The sequence below is a fragment of the Ambystoma mexicanum genome, chromosome 8 (assembly GCF_040938575.1).
Source record: "Ambystoma mexicanum isolate Mex_15411 chromosome 8, UKY_AmexF1_1, whole genome shotgun sequence".
NCBI classification, from domain to species: Eukaryota; Metazoa; Chordata; class Amphibia; order Caudata; family Ambystomatidae; genus Ambystoma; species Ambystoma mexicanum.
In genome coordinates, this window is record NC_090929.1 from 943816250 (window position 1) to 943843129 (window position 26880).

General features: G+C 44.3%; 1 protein-coding gene across 1 annotated transcript in view; it reads left to right on the forward strand.

Moving 5' to 3' along the window:
- Positions 1-26880, forward strand: part of LOC138472584 (rap1 GTPase-GDP dissociation stimulator 1-like) — a 674436-nt gene that overhangs the window by 488370 nt on the left and 159186 nt on the right. Inside the window, exons 7-8 of the mRNA XM_069610828.1 lie at positions 8337-8480; positions 17791-17922. Coding sequence (XP_069466929.1) covers positions 8337-8480; positions 17791-17922 — 276 coding nt within the window. The remainder of the gene's footprint in view (positions 1-8336; positions 8481-17790; positions 17923-26880) is intronic.

Genomic DNA, 26880 nt, shown 5'->3' on the forward strand with positions numbered 1-26880 from the left:
CCCAGAAGTCTGTTGGCTGGTCTTGGGGTGTTTTCCGGTCAGTAGTCATTGTGTGGGTCTATGTGTGATTTGTTTTGTTGTTTCAGTGTAGTGAAGTTTGTGCGGATTGTTGTGTTGTAGGTTTGTGGTTGTGTTTGGTTAGAGTTTGAGAGGTGTATGCAGAGGGGTGAAATTGTTAGTGTATTGTTTAATTGGTATTGCTGTCTGGAAGTGAGGCGCTAAACTTCCGTATTCTCTCCAGGTGGGGTGCGTGAGCATCTCTGCGTCTCCATCCAGATCCGGGGCTGTCCGACACTCAGTCCCTTTCCCACATGGCATCCACTCACATTCATAACCTTGCCCAGATTGGGCACCGGCCACCTACATGATACCTGTCTGTATGCGGGGCAGGCCGGCGTTTCTGCATCCCTTCAAATCTGGCCCAGAGAGCATTCCCAATCCAGTCGGTGCGCGGCATCGGTCAGCCAAGGTTACTCCATTCATATGTGGCGGCTGGTTAGCATTCATCATCTTATTCAGTTGCTCATACATGCTACTGCTCCCAGCCCCTTCAGAATGTGGCAAATGCCAACGCTTGCATTTCCGTCCAGAGGCGGCACCTGCCTTCATTCACAACCTCATTCGGTCAATTCCCATGCCAATATCCACAACTTTGTTCAAGTGTGGCAAGTGCTAACATTCACACAACTCTATACAAGTATGATGTCTGGTAGCAATCATGGAGCAGGTGAGGCTGGTGGCTGGAATTGGCTACAGATGCTGATTTCTGTCCTCATGGGTGTCGCTTGTGTCCTATTTGACTTAGCCTTGTCTCTCTTGTTGTAATAAGAGTTTCTTTATTCAGTTCTGGATGTTGTCAGTGTCGTCCTAAATTTGTCATCCTTTTCTTTGTGTTTCCTGTTTGGTTGTTTTGCTTTTTCAGTTTGGATCTGTGATGTTGAAGAGCCAGGTTTTTAGTAATTTTCTGAATTGCAGGTGGTCTTTGGTGTTTCCTATTTCTTTCGAGATGTTGTTACAGGTTTTTGCAGCTAAGTGGGAGAATGAGGAGCCCCCATGTTTTTTCTTAAGGTATGGTTTTGGTTCCACACAGATTTCGTTGCTTGATCTGAGGAGTCTCATTGGCTTGTAGATTGTTATTTTCTTTTGTAGGAATTCAGCTCCTTGTCCACTGATTGACCTGTGTGTTATGCACATTGTTTTGAAGGTGATGCAATGTTTGACTGGGAGCCAATGCAGTGTTTTAGGGCTGGAGCGATGTGGTCTCTTCTGGATAGTTTGAGGAGCTATCTGGCTGCTGTATTTTTCTGTTGGAAAAAGGCATCAACTTCTGGCTGCACTGGAACGAGGACCATGGCTCTGGGAATACAGGAACCTCTGCAGGAGCCAGCCAAGCTCCCTCGATTGGAAGTGCAAAGCAAGAAGAATTTACATTGTCCTAGAGCCCCTGTTTTGGGAATCACAGCACCCAGGAAACCCAAGAGCGAGCAGCTTGAATCCAGTTAAGACATGTTAAACCTTCCTCGAGTCGCTTTGACTGAGCTTGAAGTCTTTGAGCAATCACAGTACCGATAGGGCTGCTTGTTGCTCTCTAAGCCAACTTCTAACCGCGTACTGCATCTTGAGCCACACCGATGCGGGCCTGACCCATTGTTGCAGTATGTCTCAAACAACACAAACTGCAGCCTTGGCCTTCAAGGGAACAACCGACTTGCACAACGACTTGACCTGGAAGCATTAAACTCACCATTGTGAATGCTGATTGCATCCCTCGGAAGACATTGTGTCACCGCCGAATCAATGGCTACTCAAACAGTTGGAAGACTTTGTCTCACCGTGTCGAATGCCGATTCGACCATTCAGGAACCTGCACCATCGAGTCAACTCGATGGAGACGCTCGCACCATCTCAACATTAGCTCGACCTCAACCAAACTGCCAAGAAGCCAGGATCGACACTGTAAAACAATCTAAGCCAATAATAAGGTACTGATAATAAGCCCTGCCCCTCTGGTCCACTTTCTGAGAAGCTAGTGACTTGTATGCCCCTTTTCTACCTTGTTCTGCAAGCAGATCATTTTTAAGCAGTAACATTTCTTTGTTTTCTTTCCTGGAAACACCTGCTCAAGTACCCAGAGTGCCATACATCGCTATTTTCATCTTCTGTGTTCTCACATACAGGGGTGCATTATTTGGCCATGATTTATCACAGTTATTTGCATTTTCATTGTTTAGAAAAATCTACATTTTCAAAGAACCTTGCTTGGACATTCCTTTATTTTGGACTATTGTACCTAACTTGTTTCGGTTGGCACCTTACACCCCTTCTGAAGAGTGTAGTTTGCCCTCGGCCAACATTATTACAAAAGGTGAATGAGGTTTATCAGTTAATCTGTACCTGTTTTACCTTTATGATTGGGATCACTTCTAGTTTAGTAGTAGTGTTGGGCTGAGTAGGCGGTTTATCCGCCTATTCAACGCTGTACTTGAAGGACAGCAGTCATCTTGTCACACCCTTCTCTACTGCTAACAAATAAGGAATATGGAGCCCTTCTCTCGTACGGGATATAGTGGCATTGCCACTCTTTTATAGGGAGTCATAGGTCTCTTAAGAGGCTCTGCCCCTGCATTGATCTCTTAAGAAGCTCCTGGGTTGCTCAGCTCTCCTGGGCCCTCAGTTGGTTCTGGTGTCACATCGTTCCTCAAACTACTTTTTTTCTCTAAATTCTTCCAACCAAGTCTCCACTCTGGCTTCCCTTTGAGACAGTGCAAATAGTACCTCATTTCTGCTGCCGGACTTCCTGCTCCCCCAGTGGCTGGTGTGGTCACATGTATCTATGCCATGATCTTATTGGCAGTGAGACTTTGAAGTTCAAGACTACAGGAGATGGGCTTTTAAAGGTCTGGTGGCCATATTGTATCTTTTCTTTGTCTGTGTTGTGTCGGACCCTTTTTCTCACTTCCTGGTTTGCTGCTTTACTCCCAGATAAAAGAGGTTAGTGGGGGAAGGGGGCGAATTTTGGAGTGCGGGTGTCTCCTCTATGCCCTTTTCACAGAAAACCTTTTTTGTGGTTCTCCAGGTGCTGAGAAATTTGGTAGAAGTCGTTTGGGTGTGAAAAGCCGAATGGTGATTGCTATGTGGTCTGTGCTGAGAGCATAGAGGCATTTGAGTCCAAAGGGGAGTCATGTGTAACCATGGTGGTAGGATGCATTGGCCAGGATCATGGTATGTAAGTTGGTTGTAGAGACCTGGGGCCAGATTGCAGAAACTTTGCGCCAATGCAAGCGCAAAGTTGCACCCTATTAGCACTAGGGCAAAGTTTGCCCTATTTTTAAATAATGCAATGCTGTAATGCAAAATAATTATCTAAGAGAGTAATGTGTGGGGGGTTGTCCAAATTGCCATCCAATGCAACATATGGGCTATGCCAACAGTATCTCCCCTGTATCCAAACCCAATTCCTAGTGTGATGCATATTTTGGGATGCAACCTGGGAAGGGTCAACCAATTGTGGAGGGATTTATTCTCAATGATCTGTAATTTATTTACCAATTTAGTGCTCCATATTTCCGAGCTAAAGGGCTTGATTGCCACTGACGTGGTTTCATGCACTTTAGCAATTAGCAGGCCGATTCATGGAATTAATGTGTGCCGAAAAAACGGCGCACGTGTGCGAAAACATGCGATTCGCAGTGAAATAGCGAAAATCGCAGTGAAAACATCGCACATCTTTTCATGGAAGTCCGTGCACGCGCAAAATGTGGGATGTGCGCTGAAAAAGTGCGCGGCGCACGCTGGCGCACAGGTCATCGAACGCTGTGCGATAAGGCCACAGCGAATTCGCACATAGCGCGGCGCACATAACAAAAGTAGGCGTAACACAGGGCGTCACATGCAGAATGGGGCCAATCGCGTGTGGAACTTCTCGCGCACCCCTGAAATACACGCGCCCAGGCCAATCGCGTGTGAAACTTCTGCGCACCTCTGGAATACACGCGCCCAGGCCAATCGCGTGTAGAACTTCTCGCGCACCTCTGAAATACACGCATACGCTCCCCCAGGCCCGATCGCGTGTGGAACTTCTCGCGCACCCCTGAAATACACGCACACGCTCCCCCAGGCCCGATCGCGTGTGAAACTTCTCGCGCACCTCTGAAATACACGCGCCCAGGCCAATCGCATGTGGAACTTCTCGCGCACCTCTGGAATACACGCGCCCAGGCCAATCGCGTGTGGAACTTCTTGCGCACCCCTGAAATACACGCACCCAGGCCATTCGCGTGTATAACTTCTCGCGCACCCCTGAAATACACGCACACGCTCCCCCAGGCCCGATCGCGTGTGGAACTTCTCGCGCACCTCTGGAATACACGCGCCCAGACCAATCGCGGGTGGAACTTCTCGCGCACCTCTGAAATACACGCACACGCTGCCCCAGGCATGATCGCGTGTGGAACTACTCGCGCACCTCTGAAATACACGCGCCCAGGCCAATCGCATGTGGTACTTCTCGCGCACCCCTGAAATACACGCACCCAGCCCGTTCGCGTGTGAAACTTCTCGCGCACCTCTGAAATACATGCACACGCTCCCTCAGGCCAGATCGCGTGTGAAACTTCTCGCGCACACGTGTTCCCGAAACCCGTAATACACGTTCCCCGCTTTGCGTTTGCTGTTTGCCAGTCCGGTGAACTGGTACAGGGTTGGCGCATCCCTTTGCGATGGTTTTGTGATCTTGATGGCTTTTCCTTGCGCAAGGGCGTTCTTGGGGGCGTAACTGGCGCTGCTGCAGGGTCGCTGCGCCACTCTGCGCCACGTCTGCTTTTGGAGGCGAGAATCCATGAATACGCTGTGCGCGGAAATTGATTTTATCGCACGCGGCTGGCGCAGACATTCGCACGGGCACGCTGTGCGCCAGCCGCGTGCGACACTTTTGTGCGAATTTCCATGAATTACCCTGTAGATCATCATGGTGCAGCATCAATTGCTCTGCAAAGAGCAGGATTCCCCCCATCACCTGTATTATTAAAACTCCTTATTTTTCAACATGTATCTCCACCTCGACCAGATGAATTAAAACACAATCCTGAACATTCAAAATAAGGAACGCTCATAAAATAAGCACGATTAAACTTCAATGTAAGCCAGTATCGGTAGGGCACCCATGCAGGGTCAATCATATGGGAATAGCAGGTGAGCGTGGTGCTGGGTAACAGCATTAGGAATGTCCAGCATACCAGCCATAGTGGTGGTGCCTGGAAATGGCTTGCAGACTTTCCTGGGTACCAGACATGGGGTTGCAGTTAAAGGGCATTTATACTGTCCCTGTTTCCCACCATGAGGGTACTAGGTAAACAGGATTGGGACTTTTAGTGGTGGTCCTAGGTAAGTAATAATGTGTGCCTGTCCTTTCCTCACCAATAGGTTCTCACTCATTTTCTCAGACATCTTATTTCCAACCTGGCAAACCCTTCACTCTTTCTCCAGGTTGAACCCCTCCGTTATTTGCGCCCCCATGCCTTACAACTTTCAATGTCGACCTCCCAGCTAGCCATGTTTTTTATACGTACTCCAATATATTTTGTGCTGTTCATTTTTAAGAACCTGCCTTTCCTCCTCCACTTTAACCCTTGTCAGCATAATGCCTGGCTTCTCTGTGGTCTGCATGTGGTGGATGCATCAGGCTCTGGATCCACAGAGAGGGGCATCTCCTATTGCATGGAGTCTTTCCAGGGTCTCCTATCACCTTATACAACTCTAACACTGCTGGGCCCATAATTCTCCTGATGCACCCCTTATACTCTGAGTCCCACCCTCCCTAATACTCCCTTCCTCCAACCAAGATTCCTACAGGTACCAGTCCCCAACTCCTAGGTTATACAGCCAATCGTCTTCCCACTTTTCTTGTTGCTGGTGACCGTCCGGCACACTGTCATCTCTCTTACCTCTCACCCTACTTTGTGACTCGACGTCTCTTTTCCACCTGCTGTTCCCATTAGGTTGACCCTGCATGGGTGGCCCATGCCATCCTGATCCTGGCTGATCATGCAAGATACTTTCCGCAGAGGCAGCCCCTGCTCAAGTCCCTGCCATTAAACACTTTCCTGAGTTTGCAGTGTGTACCATACAGTGGCTTTCTTCTTTGCATCGCAAACAAGCCGATCTCTTCCCTTTCCCTTAAGGATCCATTTGGTTGAGTGCTCCTTTGGCACCTCTACCATGGCATCTACGTGCAGCCTTGCACCTAGTGGAGTTGCAAGCTCTCAAACCTCTCATCAGGGCGATAGACACACAGACAGCCATAAAAGCATCAACATCATCCTATACCCTGTATTCCACCTTCACTGCGACCAAGTCCTTTACAGCCCCTTCACTTCCTTCTTGCCCTTTTTGGCCACGTCCCCCTTTGCTGTACTATTTTCTTGTTGTTGCTAAATAGTTGCCTTTTAAAATCTCTGCAGATCCAATATCCTTGAAGCCAGTGATAGAAGAATACGAAAAAATGTGTGCAACTGTGACTCTGGCGGGGGACAGAGTAGGAAGGCAGGGGGCAGAGTGCAACACATTTTTCAAGGGTTGCATTTATGCCGGTTGACAGCCAATTGAGTTCAAACAGATTTCAGTTTAGCTGTAACTGATATCCGGTGGTAAAATGGAGAAGTGTGCTTTAATTTAATAACGAAATGTACCGGGATGGTCAAAATGGTTGCACAAATTTGAGGATCTGTTAACAGTAAAAAAAAAAAATCAAAGTAGTGGAACACAGCTGCCAACCACTCCTGGTCGCTTCACCTACTGCCAGAACCAGGCCATAGGACAGGTTTAATCACAGTGTGTCACCCTGTGTGGCCAAGGGCCACTACAGCAGTAGCAAGCACATGTTCTTTCCTTGTCTATCATAAACCACAAAGGACAGACTCAGTAGCCCCCTCCTGCGTCATTTCCTACCTCCTCTCTAAGGATGGCCTGCATGCAGAAGGCCCAGACGGAAGCTCACCATGAAACCACAAAAAGTATGGGTATTCCTACCACTGCACATCCACCCTAGCTACTTTCCCTCCCCACCACTCACAGCATCACAGACCAAAAGCACCACACAGGATGCTCATCGGTCACAAAGCATACCGCCAACCACATAAAAACTCCCGGCAGTGAGTCTGAGGTACTCAGCTCCCAGAGGAGCTCTCAACATGAGTATTAAGCACAATTGTATCAGCGATCTATGTATTTATAACAGTTTCCTAGATATTTTAATCTTGAACGAGTAGACTTATTTACACCAAGGTACTCAAACTAGTCAGATGTTAACAAAAAGTAATTCCTTGTAATCTGGTATCAGGGGCTTTATTATGTTCTTTAGCTAAGTGGCTGCCCCCTGAACCCGCTCTGCAGGAGCGTAGGAATCGCTGCTGGGCGTCCTACGTGACTTCTTTTCGAAATTCACCCTTTTCGAAAATCCCCTTATGCCGAGAATGGGTTTAACATGATTCGCGTAAACGATGTACTTTTGCTCCCTGTCCCCCCACACACTACCTCATGCCCCTGCTGCCTCTCCACCACCCCCCAGAGCTCATGCCCATTCACCCCCCACCCCGACTCCCTGCTCACTTCATCTGGTGGACATCCCTGGACACCATGTCACTCACCCTTCTTCCTCCTACCGCTTTCACCTCCTCCAATCCCCTGCCCAGGCGACTCTTCTCCCCAACCCAGCCCTCCCAGACCCCACTTACTTTACCTCGACCTGCCTGGACCGTCCTATCTCTGTTCGCACTCCATGTATGACGCAGAGGACTTTTTGCTCTGGACTACATGCAAAACATCCTATGCGCAATGCATGGCACGCAATGTTCTGGGGGAATTAGGAGGTATTCACATCGTCTTCCCTGTGGAATTTTCTACGGATAAAGGAGGAGAAGGCCATACTAAGGCATTGTGTTCCACCTTGCTTGCTAGGCCACTGTCCTCAAATCTGATCTGCCCTGCTCTCGCCCTGGTCCACACAGAATAATATTCGTGCAATTTCAACTGTGGCGTTAGGAGAAAGACAATAATCCAGTCATTGGCAAACAGAGTGGGTGGGCAACGCGTGGGACACTGCCTGGCTTCCAGTCAGAGCATTTAAAATGGTGATATCTCTGTGGTGATGAGACAGCGCTAACAGTGATGGAGAATAAATACTTTGTGGTAATCACTTGGAACCACTGAAATGTAGCCTACATGTGGACAATGTGCAGAATTGATAACTGTAATATTTTTCGGCATTTATCATATATAATGTGTATGCATTCTGCCCGTCGAGTATTTATGAGTGTTGTAAGTACTCTGTATCTCCCTAGATGCCCTGAAGCTGCAGTTAGTTGATGAAGGAGTGCAGGAAAACCTATGCGACATCCTAGCGCGGTTGCAGGACAGCACACAGACCAGAGATATGTGCAGCATGAAGGCCTCCTCTGATCTCCTGGTGTCATTGCTTCTTGGAGGTAAGGATGTTTTGCTAGAGCTGCTGTAAACATGAGACAAACTATTCTTTTTTTCGCTGGCATTTCATCCCCTACATCTGTCTTCCCCACTATCTTGTATTCGATTTGTCTCCAGCTTCTGACACTGTTGATCACTCCTTTCTTCTTCAGTCCCTTTCCAGTCTTGGTCTCTGTGGTTCTGTTATGAATTGGTTTCACTTGTATCTCTCTAATCGCACTTACTCGATATCCTGAGCTGGCTTTAACTCTCCTACCCTTCCTCTTCATTATGGTGTACCCCAGATCTCTGTCCTGGGTCCCCAGCTTTGCTCCCTCTATATTATTCCTCTTGCCTCTCTTATCTCCTCTTTTGGCCTTTCTCATCATCTTTACACTGATGATACCCAGCGCTTTCTTTCTTAATCCGTTAAGGATTTCAATCAGGCAATACACCCGGGTCTCGCCTAGCATGTAATGCACAGATGATATACTTATTTAATGTGTCTATAGGTTCAATATTCTGAGTGATATACCACTCATATCACACACTTCTCAAAATACCCCCAGATCAGACTGGACCAGGAATCAGGCTGGTTGGTAAAGGTAAATATTTATTTATTATTTAAAATTCAAATCACATAAGTTTTAATATATGGGGCAGCAATCACCAATGTGGTGACAAAACAATTCAGAAAGTAAGTAAGGCAATTGGATTCACTTATAGCAATATAGAATAGAAAACACAGGAAAAAGAACAGTTTGGGGGTTGTTAAAAGATAGCGTTTAAGTTAAGGTTTCCCCCTGCAAAGTTCTTAATTTACAAATGAACAATTCTACACAGATGTAGGTAAGCAGCAGGTATTCAGGAATGTATAGGAATGTATACAGTGTTTGAATATAATCTTCCCTCCCCTAACAAAAGAGAAAAGCGTTTTGGAACTTTTACACTTTTAAAATGACAGTTGAAAATGGCTGAGAAAAACAATGAAAAGTATGCAAAAATCCTTAAATTGATATAAATTCCTATGGGAGCAAAACTAAACATGTCCTACCAAACATAAACTACAATATGAGCAACAATACACACTTAGAATCAGAATGGGAGTATGGAAATACTTTGAATGGGAAAAGACACGGGTAAAACATTTGCAAAAATGCAAATTCCCGCCTAAATTTCACTTTGCGATTTTTAATAAAAGGTCTCTCGCTATAAAATTGAAGAAGTTTGAATGAGAGGTGTTTTTGAAAATAGAGGCACGAACATGAAAACAGAAATCAGTTTTTACAATGACAATTATGCTCTAAACTAGGGTATTCAGGCTGGTTACCAGTTTGAAACACAGTAAGCTCCAGAGTGGTCTGCAGAAACCAACCCCAGCACCTCCGTGTCTGCCTTGGAGGACTCAGTCGGATTACCCGTTGGATGATTTTAAGGTTTTGGGATTTCACAAGACAAAAGGATTTACAAAAATGATTACGAGCACATGAAATCAAAGCAAGGTTTCAGATTGGTATGACACTATTATAAGTTCTTAAGTTAAAAAGAGGATGGGTTGAGATTGGTGTAGAACAAGGCAAATATACTATGGGTGACTATGATTCTTGTTTATACTTACAGTCCACTGTAAATTAAGATTGGACCGTCAGGTTCAGGTCATCACGGATCGGGTCTACAGGCATCAGGGCACTTCTGGCGGTATGGATCAGCTGGGCAGTTCTGGTCAATTGGACTGCATCTCAGATTGGATTGCATTGGCCCTTCTTGTCACTGGACACTGTAGATTAGCGGGATTGCGAGTTTCAGCAGGCAAGCATGAATAGTAGCAAACCAAACTGAATCAGAATAATTTCCCTGAAGTTTTATTGGGATGGTTTCAGGATTTGGGCCCAGCTGAAAAGAGTTCAGTAATTGCTGCTGGCCTTGGTTTTGCAAAGTCTGGAATCAGAACAAGATGAAAAGTTCTGGAACAGGATGCAGAAGTCAGGACCAGAGCGTCATGCAGAAATCAGGATGTAGTCAGGAATCAGTGCCTGGGTGTTGTGAGGTTCCCATATTTATCATGCTAAGTGACATCACTAAGTTTATGGTAGGGGCAGAATTACAATCCATACCCCCAAGGCTGGGATAGGTCACAGGCACTTGCCTTTTTCTGGTTGGAAGACCGAAAGAGCTGTCATATTTTATGATGTGACTTGGGAACTCCCACAATTATTTGAACCACAATTTAACTTTCCAAAAATTAAATACACATTTCTATAATTATGCCCTCAACTAAAATCGGACACATACATTACATATTTTGGTACCCTTATGTCCAATTCCCATCTCAGTGAGAGCTGGCTTTGTCGTTCTGTGAAATTTTGTCAATTTTAATCATAAAGGTTTGGCCTAACAATTCCTAATTCAGTACATATCTGTGCAATCACCCCTAGAACACGGGTATTCAATATTATATTTGCAGCATGAATAGTTTTGGCACAATTATTATTTTTGTGTAACATTTGGTCCTTATGTAGTACAGGGTTCAATCACGTCTTCACAGAAAGAGCGTAAAATTAGATTTACAACTACCAATTTTTAGATTTGTCTTCCTTAATATGGCAAAGTTAAAGGTTTTTAAAGCTTAATTACAAATAGGCATTTAAACACAAAAAGTCCTTTAGCAGTTTTTTTTACTCTTCTTTCACTGGCAGCAGCTGTTAAATTCCTTTGATGAGGGTGGGGTCCAGAGGGAAGTTTCCTGTCCCTCCCCTGTAGGGATGAGTGTTCAACTTGCCATTGTCTTTGGCTGGGCCACAGGCGAATGTCTAATGAGTTCTTTGTTCTGAGTGTGCGAGAACCTTCCAGCAGCAATTAGGCCTTTCAAGTCAGTGGCGAGGTGTCAACCATTAACAGGCTGAAGCTGTCAGTCCAGAATTAAATACTTTAATTAACTCAAGACTGGGTTTTGACTTTAAGTTACCTACATCTTTCATGAACACATATAAAATGCACACAGTTTTCAGTGTATTTTGACATTAGCAATCCTTTGAATTTTCTTCAAGAATAAAACCTTTAAACCAAAACAGCTTTTAAACAGGCGATGTTGCACTTTCTTCATGGAAAAAGCACCTTAAACTGAGTCCTTTTAAATCCAATTTTCTTATACAGCACACACACATTTAATTCAGCATTATTTCTGTCCTTGAGTGCTGGGATTCGTCTGGATGTATGTATCCAGCCTTTTTACATGGAGTTCTCTCTGCACAGCCAAAATTATTACATGTTGCCATTTTTTGCCGCATTTTTCCAGTGGAACTGAAAACAATGTTGCTGGGCTGCCTTTTTCATGAAATACATTTCTTAGCTGCTGTCAGTCAGTGAGGCCCAGCTCCTCTGAGCCCCTCAATCCAACACTGGATAATCTGTAACCCTTTTACTCTCAAGGATTCACTGGAAATGAATGGATCTAGCGCCAAAACAGCACTTTGAAGGTTGCAAAGCTGTATTTTAAAAGGCATTTTTGGTTTTTAGCCCCATTCTGTGGCCTTGCTTCATGTTAAATGTAACAGAACCCACTGGCATGCTCCTGCAGTGTCCCCCCCCCCCACTTTGACTGTGTGTGGCAGGGGTGTGAAGCCTTTTGTGATTGTGACCCATACGCAGTTTTGCAGATTTTTGGCTGTTTCTTTCTCCATTTGTAAATTGATGCAGTGGGGCATATAGGAATGGGTCAGAATATCCCACATGTCTTTATTTTCTCTGATTATTCATTCTACTCTCACCTCTTCCCTTCTTACTTTTCAGTCTTGGATCTCAGCCTACATCCCCCTTCTCAGTCCCTCCAAGAGTGAAGTTCTCATCTTCCCTGCCATCACTGTGCCCCCTCCTCTATCTCCCCCTTTCATTTCTTGTCCCCTTCCTCTCTCCCTTTTGCTCTATCTGCCCAGAATCGTGGTGGTGTTCTTGCGCTTCCCTTTCTTACTCCTATCATATTTCCACTCGTTCTTGTTCCTGTCAGTTTCACCTTTTTAATATCCAAAAGCTAGATCTTTTCTATATTTTCCTGCTACAAAAAGTCCTGTCTTGTTTCTTATTTTTTTCCCATCTATTCTATTGTTCTTCTCTCCTGCTTGGCCTCCTGCTTATCATCTCCCGCTCCTCAGTTCTATCTACAACTCTGCTATTCGTCTGCTTTTTTTCTCTATCCTCTCATGACTATTGCCCCTGCTCTTGCTTTACTCCACTGGCTCCCATTTGAATCACGTTTGCTCTTTAACTTCCTTTCCGTGGTCTTTAAATGTCTCTATAATCTTGCCCCTCACTGTATTTCTTCTCTTATTTCATTCTATGTCCCATCAGACTCTCTCGGCTCTGAATCTCTCTTCCTTCTTACTGTTCTTCTGCTCCTTGTGCTAACTCCCATTTCCGCTCTTTCTCTCTCCTGGCCCCCAAACACTGGAACACGCTTCCACTCCCTCTTGAGTCTCTCTCTTCTTTACCTGCTTTCCGCACACATCTAAAAAGTAAATTGCATGCCTGTTCATTTGTGTTTCTCAGATTGTTTCTTGTGAATTGTACCATTTGTTTTATTCCTGTAAAGCGCTTTGGTGTATAGCACTATATAAATAAAATCAGAATTCAAATTACTTTTTTCACATGGGTTTTAGGAAGTGATGACATCCAAGCAAATTAAACTGCAATTCTACAAACATTTATTTGATTGCAATAGGAGTAAGCCAGGGGATCTCCAGTCTTTTTTCCCTTAATAGACCTTGGGATCTTATTAAAAAAGCCAATTTGCAGTTTGAAGTGCACAGCAACATTTTGAGCTGATTTGGGGATGGCTAGCAGCCTTTTACAGAATCTGCTTTGAGCAGATTGCGGCAGGAGGATACTTTGAAAACCCCAGATACTGGCTACATATATTGTGACAGCACAAGTTTTTGCAAGAAACGAGAAACGTTTTTACCATTAAATCATCAGGTTGAAACTTAAATTGTTTACAAAATAAGGGCCCTTTCATCTGACACCCTATACACAGGTAGCTGTTAACATATGGAGTGGAATTTCAAGAATTCTGCAGTGTCTGAGGGACCATAATAGGACTGGGAAACACAGATACATAGGTAGATATGTGAAATGAGACCTAAACCAACTTATTATATTTCAGCATCAAATGTCCTTTGAAGGAGTCATCCTTTACAAATGGGAGTTATTCTATTTTGCATTCCAGTTGTTTATCAGTGATTTTTAGCATACGCACTGTGTAACAAATCACCTCTTTCAAAGTTCTCCAGCATTGGATCTTTCATAGATTCACATGCTGTGAATAATCCCTGTCGTCAGGCTGGGAATCCTCGGTTACACAGAGCAGTTTAAACTTAAACTGTAACTTTCAGTCACTTTTGTGCTCTATCATAGTCATTTTGAATCATACTGCTCACAGCGAATAGGAACACCTCCCTTAACTTCTCCCGTGTCAGCCATCTTCAGATTTTTTACCGCACCTTATTGTAGGTAGTCCTCCAAAATCATCTCTTTAACTTTTCTATGAATAATTTGGGATTTTAACATCTTTTCCATGAAAAATATATATTTGTCGACGTCTAATCGACGACCGGCATTGGTGGCGACAGTGCTAGCTCCATAGACTATTCCTGCCACCGGTAATCTTTGACGAAGTTTCATCTGTGCAGTTGGGCCTACCACATGGTGGAATCCACAAGGAAAAGCCTGTTAAAGGCCTTTACCCGCTGTGGACTAAAGAATGTCTATGTGGAGGATTACCATAATTACTGCCTCTACTGCCTTCATCCTCACCATGTTATCCAGGACTGCGAAATCTGCCAGCTGTTCTCTAACAAGATGCTGCGGGATCATCACAGTCATCTCGTCGCGTGGTTCGAGGACATGGTACATCCCTCACAACCAAAAGAAAGCCAATAAACCTAGCTTGTAGATGCATGAAAGTATATACAAATGGATAGGCTGAGGGTCAAATAACACAACAACATTAGGAAGTGTATACAATGACTTGTTGGGAATCAAAGGACAGACAGTATAGAATGAGAGTTTGTGGTTATCCTGAAATCTAGAAGTGGTCTCTCACCTGGGTCATCATGACTGGGTAAAGAGGAAGGTTTTCAGGGTTTTCCACATGCTGATGAATTTATATTGGGTTAAAATGGAAACATATTCTTTCCAGGAAAATCTTCAAAAGGCAACTGAATTCATAGCATTGTACAATCAATTTTTGAAATTCCCAAACAAATAATAATTGGTGTGCAAAGGAAAGTGTTTTTGAAGCTTTGATGGAATGCTAGAGAAGTAATCTTAAATGAGGTGCCTAATATCAACTGAGGAACAGCTTCAGTTTGAATGAAGGCTAGTCAAGGGGCATGTAGCCTGTCATATATTACATTATATACATATAATTTAAACAAAACAGCTCTAACTCCAAACCAAGCCACTTAGGCCTTCATTCCACAAATGAAACATTTCTAGTGACTTTCATAGGGATATATTTCATAAATGTGCTTTCTAACTATTGGCTTTTACAGCCTTATTTTACCATGCACAGTTGAAACTATACACAACATTGTAGAACCTTCCAGAATGCATTATAGGGTTAACCTGTTTTTAACTAGAAGTCACATAAGCAATGTTCATTCAAACTGCATTTTACTATGTGAAAAGCACAAGATGGGTATGGACTGAGCAAACTGCCTCACATCTTGTTCTGTTTATAAATTGCATTTCAAAGCAAATGCATTCCCGGCTCTGCCCTATCGAGTGGGTAGTCCTGCAGTAATTCAAAACAAAAGAACAGTAATTGTTGAACAAAATAAGTCGTTTTAAGCAATTTAATTGCACACTGCAAAACACGCACACCAATTTGACTGTGAATCATGATATGGTTTTTTTGTACATGTACGCACCTGAAAGCTACTTATGTAAACAAAAAACACAGGTTGAAGCTAGTATAGATCAAACACCAAACCTGAGCAAATGCTTAATTGAGATAAGCTGATAGCTGAAAATGTTTTGGATAACACTAACGTCATGTACTCTGTGATAAAGTTGCTCCTTGTCGAAACATGCCAGTCTATATGTAAATGGTTGATAACGACAAGTTTGCTTAGTTTCAAATGTAAACAAGATGGTCAGTGTCTACTGATTACATGAATGCCATCATCATATGTAGGATTGGATTGCCTAATAAGCAAACAGGGGAGGAACTTATAGTTTAGAAACTAGCTGTTTTAGCTGGCTAAGATGCCCTTCTGAAATTGCACTGAAGGTTCTGACAGGGTGCAGCCTAGGAGGCAGAACTTGGAGGACCATTGATTCTGCAAGCCTTTACAAGTCTGGGTAAGAAAGCAAGCAGATTTAAGAAGTAGGCCAAGACTGTAAGTGCAGTCTATGGTCCAAAAACTGCTGCTTTAAGGTTGCTTCAATAATGTAGAGGAAAGGCAACAATGCCAAGCTGAACTGCATTACAACAAGACACAAACACTTTTCAGATGCCTTCACCCTGAGATAGTAAACTGCTTTTGGGGCTACAAATTGGCACTTTGTCAATTTTCCCAAATTTCTATTCTTGTACTCAATATTTAACGGGGCGGCATATTAAATTTGTACACATTTTTTCAGCATATATTTTTATTTTCCATGGGAGCACTATGAATAGACCCCTTGATGTATGTTTGAGAAGTAAGCCTTTCAGCATTCCCTGTTCTGGTGAAACACTGAGTTTAGGGTGGTGCTGAGTTTTGGCACAGCATTCAAACATAACCTCTGTTGCACCTGATACTTCTTTGGCCAGGATAAGTGAAGCCATCAAAGCACAGAGGAAGGCGAGAGGAATCCTGACAGGCAGATTTAATTTGCTTTACCTGTTATCGTTTGGATCCATGGGAGTATATTGCTTTTTAGGTTATTCTTAGTTAACTGCCCATGCAATCCATGGACCTTTTTACAGAGTTTATAATCCTTTCCACGTAATGGCTTGTACAGACGTTGCTCTGCATAACCTCACTTGTCCCTGTGGCTTGCCAAGCCGCAGAATCACAATTCTGAGTATCATTTTATGTTTAACTGGGCCTCAATGCCACACACACATTATTGATTGTAGCTAGTTTTAACATCTTAGAAGAAAATGGAAGAGTAGGATGATGGGTATCTGCTCAACTATTGCTAATACTGTATAAACTGTATATTGTTTGACTTTTCTATTTGTAATGTTGATATATTATCTCTACAAGAGAATAAATATACAGAAAAGTGAGAGCAGTATTCATTAGGTTTTATTGTTGAGTAAAAAGGACACTATATTGTAATATGCAGTGATGCATAGAATGACCCAGAGGTAGGAAGACCCACAACAATATTGCTGTCCAATAGCAAGCCTGTCAGGTGCTCAGAGGTAGTTGTTTCTCTTCCCCTTAAGCGCAGAGACCCACCTTTCTCTAGCGACTTGCATCGGTTATAGCACTATTTTCTGCTGCAAAACATGTTAAAGCCCTAGGTGGGCCTTTAGACTGACGTTGGGGGCGGGGTTTGGCTCTGGCATGAAGGGCATGTTGCAAATCATGGACAAAACTGCATTTGTTTTGGTATTAATATGGTTGCCAAATAGAGTATGTGTATTTGTTCCCAAACTCTTTGTTTTTTTCATTTTGCTTCGTGCATCAATTATTTTGGTTGGAGCCACCACCATTCAGTGGCTACATATGGTTAAAAATATGGGTAACTTTTCATTCCTTCACCCCATGCCTGCTAAAAGGTTCTCACTTGTATTTTATTGTGGGTGATGAGGAAAACTATGGTTTCAAATGTTGGTGGAGTTTAAGCAATAATATCCGATCTTGCAGGCTTTCACAGGCGATAATGGGGCACTGATCTAGTTAAAAGCCCGATCACAGGGAAGCCCTTTAACTCGTTGAAATGCAATGTTACCGCCCTGGAATCCCAGCAAGCACGGGTATTATCGCTATTAGCACCACAGGGAGCAAAATGGATTTTTAACCAAAAGAAAAGCAGACGAGGAGAGAGAAAAATCGTTTCTATTGGCAAAAAAAACTACAAAGATGACTGTCATGAACATGGCAAAGGGTCTTCCCAGAGTCCCTTTTCCGCGTATGGCCACAGTAGCCGTGAGGGAGATGGGAAGCTGGGTCTGCATATTTATATTTCTACAACGAAAAACAGTAAAAAATGTGCATATATGGAGACATCATTACCATATTCGTAACCATAGGAATATCAGTTTCTAGTTATGCAGACTTTTGTGTTTTTATCATAGATTTGGGTTGCATGGTTATGACTCCTCTTCCATTTCTTCCCCAGATGATTCTATGCAGAAATTGTTTGACAATGGTTGTGGCATTGTCTACACGAATATCCCTGTCTGGCTTTCCTCTGGACACACTGTGCTGCAGATGACTGGAGCCCTGGCCATTGCCAACTTTGCAAGAAATGGTAAGTTTGCTTCTTTGACTAGAACTCACACTGGAATCTGTCATTGTTTTTGTTTTTCTTCCTTTTAAAAGCTAAATTGGACTGTGATTCTGAACAACAACAAAAGAATTGCTCTTCCCTTGATGTGGATCACTCACACGCAAGAATACTGCTTATGGCCAGACTGGGCCTGCTTTATCCGGTTGCATGTGTGAATGGCACAGAACTGAATCTACAAAAGCTAATGGTTTATCCGGCTTGCAGAAAGAAGACCATGGCCCAGCAGTGGCTCATGGAAATCAAAGTGCATCCCAGATTTACAATGGGGTGCACTTTGATATGTGCCAGATCTGTGGCCCTTTCCCCTGTGCCTGTTCTGTCCCATCCTATCAGAAACCTGGTGCAAGTGAAAGGTCAATGCCTGCAAAGTCCGTGCAAACCCCTGAATGCATTTCAGAAGCTCAAATAGAAATGCCCATGCTTGGCGTGAGTGTTTTTCTGTCTTTTTCACATATCCGTGTCTGAAACAGGGGTGGCAATTTGAAAGCTCTATATGCAGTGACATCTCCTTTGAAACCTGTTTTTGTGAGACATTCCTACTCGCATAAGGGTGTAGAGTTTCATAGAGTTACATTGACAGATTGGCATAGCAGCCTTCACAGGACTATACCAGCTCCTGTTGGAGTTTCTGGGTTAAATAAAGCATCTTCTGCATGAGGAGCCTATAAAGGGGTGGGTTTGCTTTATTCCAAGTGAAAGCGGCCTGTCGGTTCACAGTACAAAGTCAGTCATTGCTTCTTTGTCTGGTGCTGGGGCACCTTCGGTTTGATGTAGGCTGCAATGTTCGAGCTCTCAGACAAATTGTAGTACGGGGTGTTGGAGTGGAGCGAACTCAAGGGAGAGCACTGTGGATCCCATCCGCGATGGCCTTTGGACCCTCGTTTGGATGGAACTGGCCTTGCATTCTGCTTTTGACCACTGGATTTTCTTTCAGAGAAGATGGCCGTGCTGCACCAAACATGCAGAAGGTACAATGTGGTCTCAAATTGTGGCACGGAGCAGCATGGAGGATTTTGGTGGGCCCGTTTGGGGCCACTACTATCTAGATTTTCAGGGATTGGTTTTGTCTCTTCTGTCAGCAACTTAGTGGGGATCTGCTGGCATGCAGGAGGGTCTGGGGTCAGGCCCCAATCTGAAGACTCTAGACTGCAGAGCTGGGCAAACAAGTTGCTGGAAACGGAGAGTGGTATGCCAGTCCGTTGTCCTCGGATGTGATTGAGCCATGGTTCTGATCCATGAGACGGTGAGCTAGTGACTGCTTGCAGTGGGGCACGAGATGGTTAGTTGGAGGAAGTTTCTAATAGGCACTAATTGGCTTGGTGGGGCACCATTGGGGGGAGGGGTGGTTTGCAGTCTGGTGTGGGGAGTAGTAGGTAGAGCCTGGGGAGAAGGGAAAGGGGTTGGTATCTGAGTATAGCAGCTGTGGGTGCATATGCCCAGATGTGGGTCCTGTGCCTGCTGGGCCTAGAGACCCAAGCTACTCCTTGATGAGTCCAGACGAGGCTGAAACAAGTTTGGGCATGCATGTGGTCTCATACAGAAGGGATGGGGCTGGAATGGACAAACCTGATTTGCATATGGTCTTTCTCCTTCGGTAATGGATTGGCAGGCGAAGAACGGTTGTCTGCAGGGTTGCCCAGAGCAATGCCAGAGGTTAGGATTAATGTAAACCTTCCAGCCATCACCTCTTTTGTTTTGCTTAGACCTCCCTACTTAACCTTCTGTAACACACTGGTCACTGTCAACCAACATTCTGATTTGTTTCTGTCTTCTTCTCTAACACAAAGATGCCGCTGGGTAATAGTTGTTCTTTATACAAACCCAGAAACAAACATACATACATACATACATACATACATACATACATACATACATAGTACCTTATTTGGGGCTCTTATCCACCCAGTTATTGGTGGCATGGGTCATGCATTACAATTCTGTCTCCCCCTTCCTCTCCGTTATACAAATACTTCAGCATTTACGCCAGCATGCCATTTTCAAGCTGGAGTAAATGCTATGGATTCCTATGGAGTCTGCCTGCTTTTAACACCAGCAAAAAACAGGTGGACTCCATAGGAATCCATTGTAAATGCTGTCTACCGTGCATAAATGGCAGGCACTGTTTACTCAGTTTGCACGTTTGAGTGCAAAAGGGAGGCAAAACTGTGATTACGCCTCTACTTTATACCTCTCTTTTGCACTCCAATGTGCTTATGATGAGGATTACACCAATGGGGACCTGTTTGCGCCAAAGTGCAAATTTAACAGTAATTTAATAAATGAATTTTTAACAGTAATTTAATTTAATTTAATTTAATAAATGTAATGTAATGGGGCTCAAAAATAAGCCCCAAGGTTTTACATTTTATTCAGTGCTGTATTGGTATCCAGTGGAGGTTCTTCAACACCAGCTGCTAGGTCATGTTTTTGGAGGCCAAACATTAGCCTGCCTGTCCTGTTCTCTATGGCTTTTAGCCATGCGATTTCCTTCTTGGAGAAGCCCAGCACCAAACTCTTACAATAGTCCATCTTGGATGTGGCCAGGGCTTGAATCATTTGGATTTCACAGTTCTCCTTGAGGGACCGGTGGATCTTGCACAGGAGGCAAAATGTGAAAAGGCAACTGCTAATGACCGAGGAGATGTGATGGCAGAAGGAGAGATGCTGCATGAAGGTGACCAATGTTTTACTACTTTGGGCCTCATCACGAGTCTGGCGGTAACCCTTAAATGTGGGGGTAGCGCTATTTCCGCCCCATTTAAGGGTCCACCAGATAATGGCTTTGGCAGATTTCCCCCAGCTCTGAGCTGGGGGAAATCGGCAGCAAAATCGCTGATTTTAGGCGCGATTTTCCCCATTGAGCCCAATGGGGAATGAGGAATTCCCGAATGGGCCCAATGGGGAATGGGCAATAACCCTTCCACCAAACCCGTGATAGCGCCGGGGGGTTTGGCGGTAGGGCTATTAGTGCCAGCGTTACCGCCCAACTCGTGATGAGGCCCTTTGCCTTGATCTATAAGATATGTTGGTGTTATTTTCTGTTAGCTGTTTCACTCATGAGCTGGCATCGGTCACTGAAAGAGTATCAACATTTGTAACATATCTTTATGTCTGCATGGTACCACACACCTGTGTAGACATGTAAGTGTTTAAAAAAAAGCTAGAAGACATTACATGATCCCAGATATGTGGCTGCTTACAAAGGATAAAAAACCATGATGCACCTGTATTCAGCGCACTATAGAGAGCATGATGGCTGACATATCTTCAGCATTTTAAAATGTTTACTGAAATGCCTGAAATCTGCTGAACGAAAAATGTTGTCATGCTTAATAATAGCTAGTATAAACAAATATGTGTACCTATCATGCACTCAGGATTTGCGCCGCACCCTGTAAAGCTCATGATGGGGTGGTGGAAGAAACTAATTTCTGGGATGATACAAACAGTTGATGAATTGAACATATAGTTATGTTTACATGGTGTACAGATTATCTGTTCATTGTCTTGGAAGGATGAAAAGAAAACGAGGCCTATCTGCACAGCATGAATAGTAGTGATGCACATTTTAGGAGGACAGAAACAATTTTTCAAGTGTCAGTAGAACGTCTGGTTCTAGAGAGCTTGAGATAAGTGGGTAGACTAGAAATCAAATTTTGTAGGACATCCAGAGCAATAAACTCTACATTGTCAGAAATTTCAGAAAATGGGAATGCCAGATGAAAATGATTAAAGACACCTATGACTGGGTGCACATAGTAAACTGTCTACCATCACCAGAATTGAGGGGACATGCTTTGGGAAGAGCTCTTGATCAGCCTAATCAGGGACGTGTTATGCTTGATCTAAAATGGCGCTGGTGCGCAATGTATTCTGGGAGCGCTCGGAGCCATGATGGATATTTACTTCATGCCACAGGGAAAAGCTGCACACATTTTGCTGAGTGTTAGATTCACGGTGCTGAGAAAAACATGCTTTCCAAACCTTGTATGCGGTCAAGGACATTTCTGCTGGGAAAGCTAACTTTGTTATGGTTTGCTACTGTTCTCCGTGGAGTGTGTTTTTAGAGAACGGAGGCACTGCGCTTCTTGGGGGGAGCTCTCGATTGACCCAGCTGGCAACCGACGGCTGTTCCTCAACTGCGCAAGTGCAATTTCCAGAAGGTTCGAGAATTGACTCCCCTTTGTGGAGTGTGTATATATGCGAAGCCCGGAGGTGGTCAGGTGAGACTTCAGCCGGAGAAGGACACTTACGTCCGGCCCTCCTGTGAGCTGTGGTGCTCTCGGCCTGGCTGTTCCCGGGGTCTTCCAGCCGCTTCTGGGCGAGATGAGGAATCCTGTTACGCTCACGGTGATGTATTTCCTTTTGAATTCTTTATTTCTTCTGTGATTTATGTCCATATTATTTTTGTGAGTTATTTCTATGTATTTCTGAGCTTTGAATAAATAGCCTTGTAAGAGCTGATTATCTTCTAAGAGTTCGTGGCTGTGAGTTATTGCGTCTGTCTACATTCAAAGTATTTGCTCTGTAATTGCATTGGTGATTTATGTTTGTTCCGTGCACTTTGGGGAGAGCAATACATTTTTGGCGTCACAAACAGGATACTTGTGATGAGTTGTGCTGAGTATTCAAGAATCTGTTGAAACGTAGATAGGATGTGGTTGTCGTGTAAGTGAAGTTTTTGAATAGTGACGTTTTTTTTTCTACCTTCTTTCAGTGTGTGAGTGCCTGTGGGAGTGACTGTAGCATGGAGAGAAGAAAATATATAGATTCAACGAGGTTCTATTTTGTTTGTGATAATGAGTAGCTTGTTCAGGAAGAAGAGCGTTACCGCTGGCGGTGACTGTTCTGATGTTGTTATTCCAGGCTGGACTAATAGTCCATATGATAAATTGGCTCAGGCGTGGGCATGTGGTGCCGGTTTAAGTGAAACATGGGATCAAGGATTGGGAGATGCCGATCCGGCTGATGTAATGGCATGCTTGCAACAAGTTCCAGTAGAACGTGGCAAAGAATGTGCGGCATTAGGTAGACAAGGTTGGGTTCTTTTGCATGCATATAGGAAAATACATCAAATGAAGGTGGAAATGAAAAATGAGGTCTTGCGATTAGAAAGAGAGCTAGCTGCAGAACGGTAGACTGCATTAATGCAGCAGATTCCAATGAAATTGTTTAAAGATAAGGCTGACACATATCAGGCGGTGGCCGAGAGGGCAGCAGTCAGAATAGCCCGGTATAAGTATAGGAAAAGACGGGTAGGGGTCAACAAAAGAAAGGTGGCAACTGTAATCGCTACCGCTGGCGTAGACTGGGATCCGGATAAGTGAGATGGTGATATTTTTGATTCGACCAGTCTAGAAAGTAGTTCCGCAGATGAGTCTGACCCCAAAACAGAGGCGAAACAGAAAACAGTGACGGGTAAGCCCTTTAGAAGACAGCAAGCCGGACCCCACCCACAGAATCCTGCTGGCGGAATGGTGGATTTAACCACGCTGGAGGATTACACACAACAGGAGGTTGGGGAAATTATTACCCGTTTGAGGCAAAAATCAGGGGAAGCTTTACTGACATGGATGGTGAGATTACTAGATGGGGGTGCTGCAGGATTGTTGGTAGATGCTACGGATTCACCACGTTTTTTACCCCTGTCAATTGACACCAATGTACAGGAGGTCTTAAGAGCAGGACCGCCCCTGATGCAAATGGTCAAGATACGCAGGTGTCTTTGTTGCACCTGGTAGCCCAAGCATGTAACCGTAAATACCCTATTACAACAGATTGGCCCAGTGAAGAAACAAAGTGGTATACATTGAGAGAAGCAATTCAAAAAGTCAGAGAGCATGCTATGAAAGAGGCTATTCACATAGATGCTCCTGATCACATGGGAGCCGTGCCGCTCTCAGTTTCAACTCGAAACATGGTGATTAGAACTGCGCCACCCGCATACAAAAGTGTCATTATGACTTTGCTCGTAGGTATGATGGGCAAGGCTACAGATGAGGTAGCAGATGCCATTCGGCAACTTGCAGATTTGGGAGAGTGGGATAAGAGCGATAACAAGCCACGGGAGAGAGAGGGGTGTAGTGAGAGAAGAACCGAAGGCAGGCGGCAAGATAGCAGAGACTCCCGAGTGTCCCGAAAAGACATGTTTTTGGCTTTGTTAAAAGATGGTGTGCCACACGAAGACATTGATGGCATTGAAACCAGAGTAATGTATGAATTATACAAAAAACAAGGACTTGCAGCCAAAGAGCGCTATAAACAGGTTAAGAAACAAGTAGTCACCATGCCACAGGGGGACACTTCACCTTCTGCTGCCCCTGCGGAAGAACAAGACGAAGGGTCTATGGGGACACCTTCCCCGTACCAGCCAACATACTCTGATTTGAGAAAGGTGGTGAGTGCGATGCTAGTGGCGGAGTCGAGTCACACTCATTCGAAGTTTGACTAGGGCTTCGGCCAAGCTCCGGCAGCGTCTGCCCGCTTAAAAGTGGATAGACGGCCTCATGTTGATGTTAAGATTTTTTGGTGGCCAGGAAATACACAAGGGGTGCGAGCATTGATAGACCCCGGGGCGGAGGCCTCTTTGATTCATGGTAATCCAACACGATTTAAAGGCAAACAGTTTACTATTACAGGTCTAGGGGGAAAGGAGACGCCTGCAGTACAAACGAGAGTGTAGATGAAAATAGGCAATTGAATAGGCAGAAATACCAAGTGTTAATTGTCCCGATACCTGAATATATAATTGGCTTTGACATTTTAGAAGGGTTAACCTTGGGACTTGGTGGTAAAACGTACCAGTTTGGGGTGAGTGCATTAATCTGTACACCCATTACCGTAGGCAAATTGAAGATGCCCCCAGTGCAAGTGCTTGTGGCAACCAAGCGGGTAGCAATGAAACAATACCACATTCCTGGGGGGCACAAGGAAATTTCAGACACCATCAAAGAATACGTAGAGGCGGGTGTTATACGCCCTATTACCACCTCATCGAACAATCCTCTCTGGCCTATTAAAAAGGGAGATGGGTCGTGGAGGATGACGGTGGATTACAGGGAGTTGAATAAACACACTCCTCCCTTAGTGCCCGCAGTCCCAGATGCTATTACATTGATTGAAAATGTCCAAAAGTTTGAGGGGACTTGGTATGCAGTGATCGATTTAGCTAATGCATTTTTCTCCGTGCCAATTGCTGACGATTGTCAAGAACAGTTTGCATTTTCGTGGAGTGGACGTCAGTACACTTTCGCGAGGCTACCTATGGGGTACATACACAGCCCGACGATCTGTCACCGGCTGGTGGCAGAGCACTTAGACAAGATACTGTGTAAACCTGACATGCAAATCTCTCCTTACATTGATGATATTTTGATCCAAGGTAAGAATGAGCACAGTGTGCAAAGCCAGTTAGATGTCCTTATGGAAGGATTGAAAAAGGAAGGATGGGAGATTAATCCGAGTAAAATTCAAGGTCCAGCTCAAACAGTGATATTTCTAGGGATTCAGTGGCATCATGGGCATCGAGAAATGGTGCCAAAAGCCTGACAGAAAATACTTGAATTCACCACTCCAATGAACAAAAAGCAAGCTCAGCAGTTTATAGGACTGTTTGGGTTCTGGAGACAGCACATTCCTCATGTAGGGCAGATATTGCCCCCCCTCTACAAGGTGACACGAAAGAAATATGAGTTTCAGTGGGGGAAGAGCAGCAGAAAGCCTTTGAGATGGCGAAAGACACCGTGCAGCAGGTGCTTGATTTATGACCCTTGAAGGAAGGAGAAGTGGAATTAAATGTGTCTGTACAAGACAATTATGCTAACTGGAGTGTGTGGCAGAAACAAGACAGGAAACGCGTGCCATTGGGATTTTGGAGTCGTAAGTTGCCTGACGCTGGTAACTCATACACTCCATTTGAGGAGCAATTGCTGGCGTGTTATTGGGCTCTTGTTGATACCGAGCAGATGACGGTGGTCCATGATGTATTCATGAGACCAGAAATACCAATCATGCAATGGGTACTGAGCTCTCCTAAAACGCATCGAATAGTACATGCTCAAGAAGCCAGCATAATTAAGTGGAAATGGTATATTCAAGACAGAGCCAAATCAGGAAAGGGTGGAGTATCAAAATGACATGAGCAAGTAGCCAACATACCGCCCTCAGATTACATACCACCGGAAGTGTCTGAAAAATGTGAGTCTCCCATGAAATAGGGAGTCCCTTACAGCGATTTGACCGTAGAGCAAAAAGAGCATGCTTGGTTCACGGATGGTTCAGCGCGACATGTGGGAACTGAGCGGTACTGGAAAGCAGTGTCGTACAATCCCAAAACAAAAAAGATGTTGTCAACGACAGGGAAAGGGAAGAGCAGTCAGTTCGCAGAACTTTACGCAGTTTACCAAGCATTGAAACAAGAGACCCCTGGTCAATGTTATGTGTACACAGATTCATGGTCAGTGGCAAATGGATTGGCAGTGTGGTTGCCAACTTGGCAAAAGAATGGATGGAAGATTCATTCAAAAGAGTTGTGGGGAAAAGAACTGTGGCAAGATATTGCAGAAATATTATTACAAAGTGAAGTCACTGTATATCATGTGGACGCGCATTGTACCACAGATTCATTAGAACGTTGGTTTAATTCTGTTGCAGACGAACACACCAAGATTTCATCAGTGGATGCAGAGGCTCAGGAAGACGATTTGGAGGGTTTGGCCAAATGGGCCCATCAGAAATGTGGGCACCTTGGAGAAAAGGCTACTATCAGGTGGGCACAAGCTCGAGGAATTGGTCTTCCTTTAGAAATAGTGAAAACAATCATTTTGCAATGTCCCGTGTGCCAACACCAATTACATAGACCTATACCCCAAATTGTTCGAGGTACATTGAGAAGAGGAAAATTACCAGGTCAAATTTGGC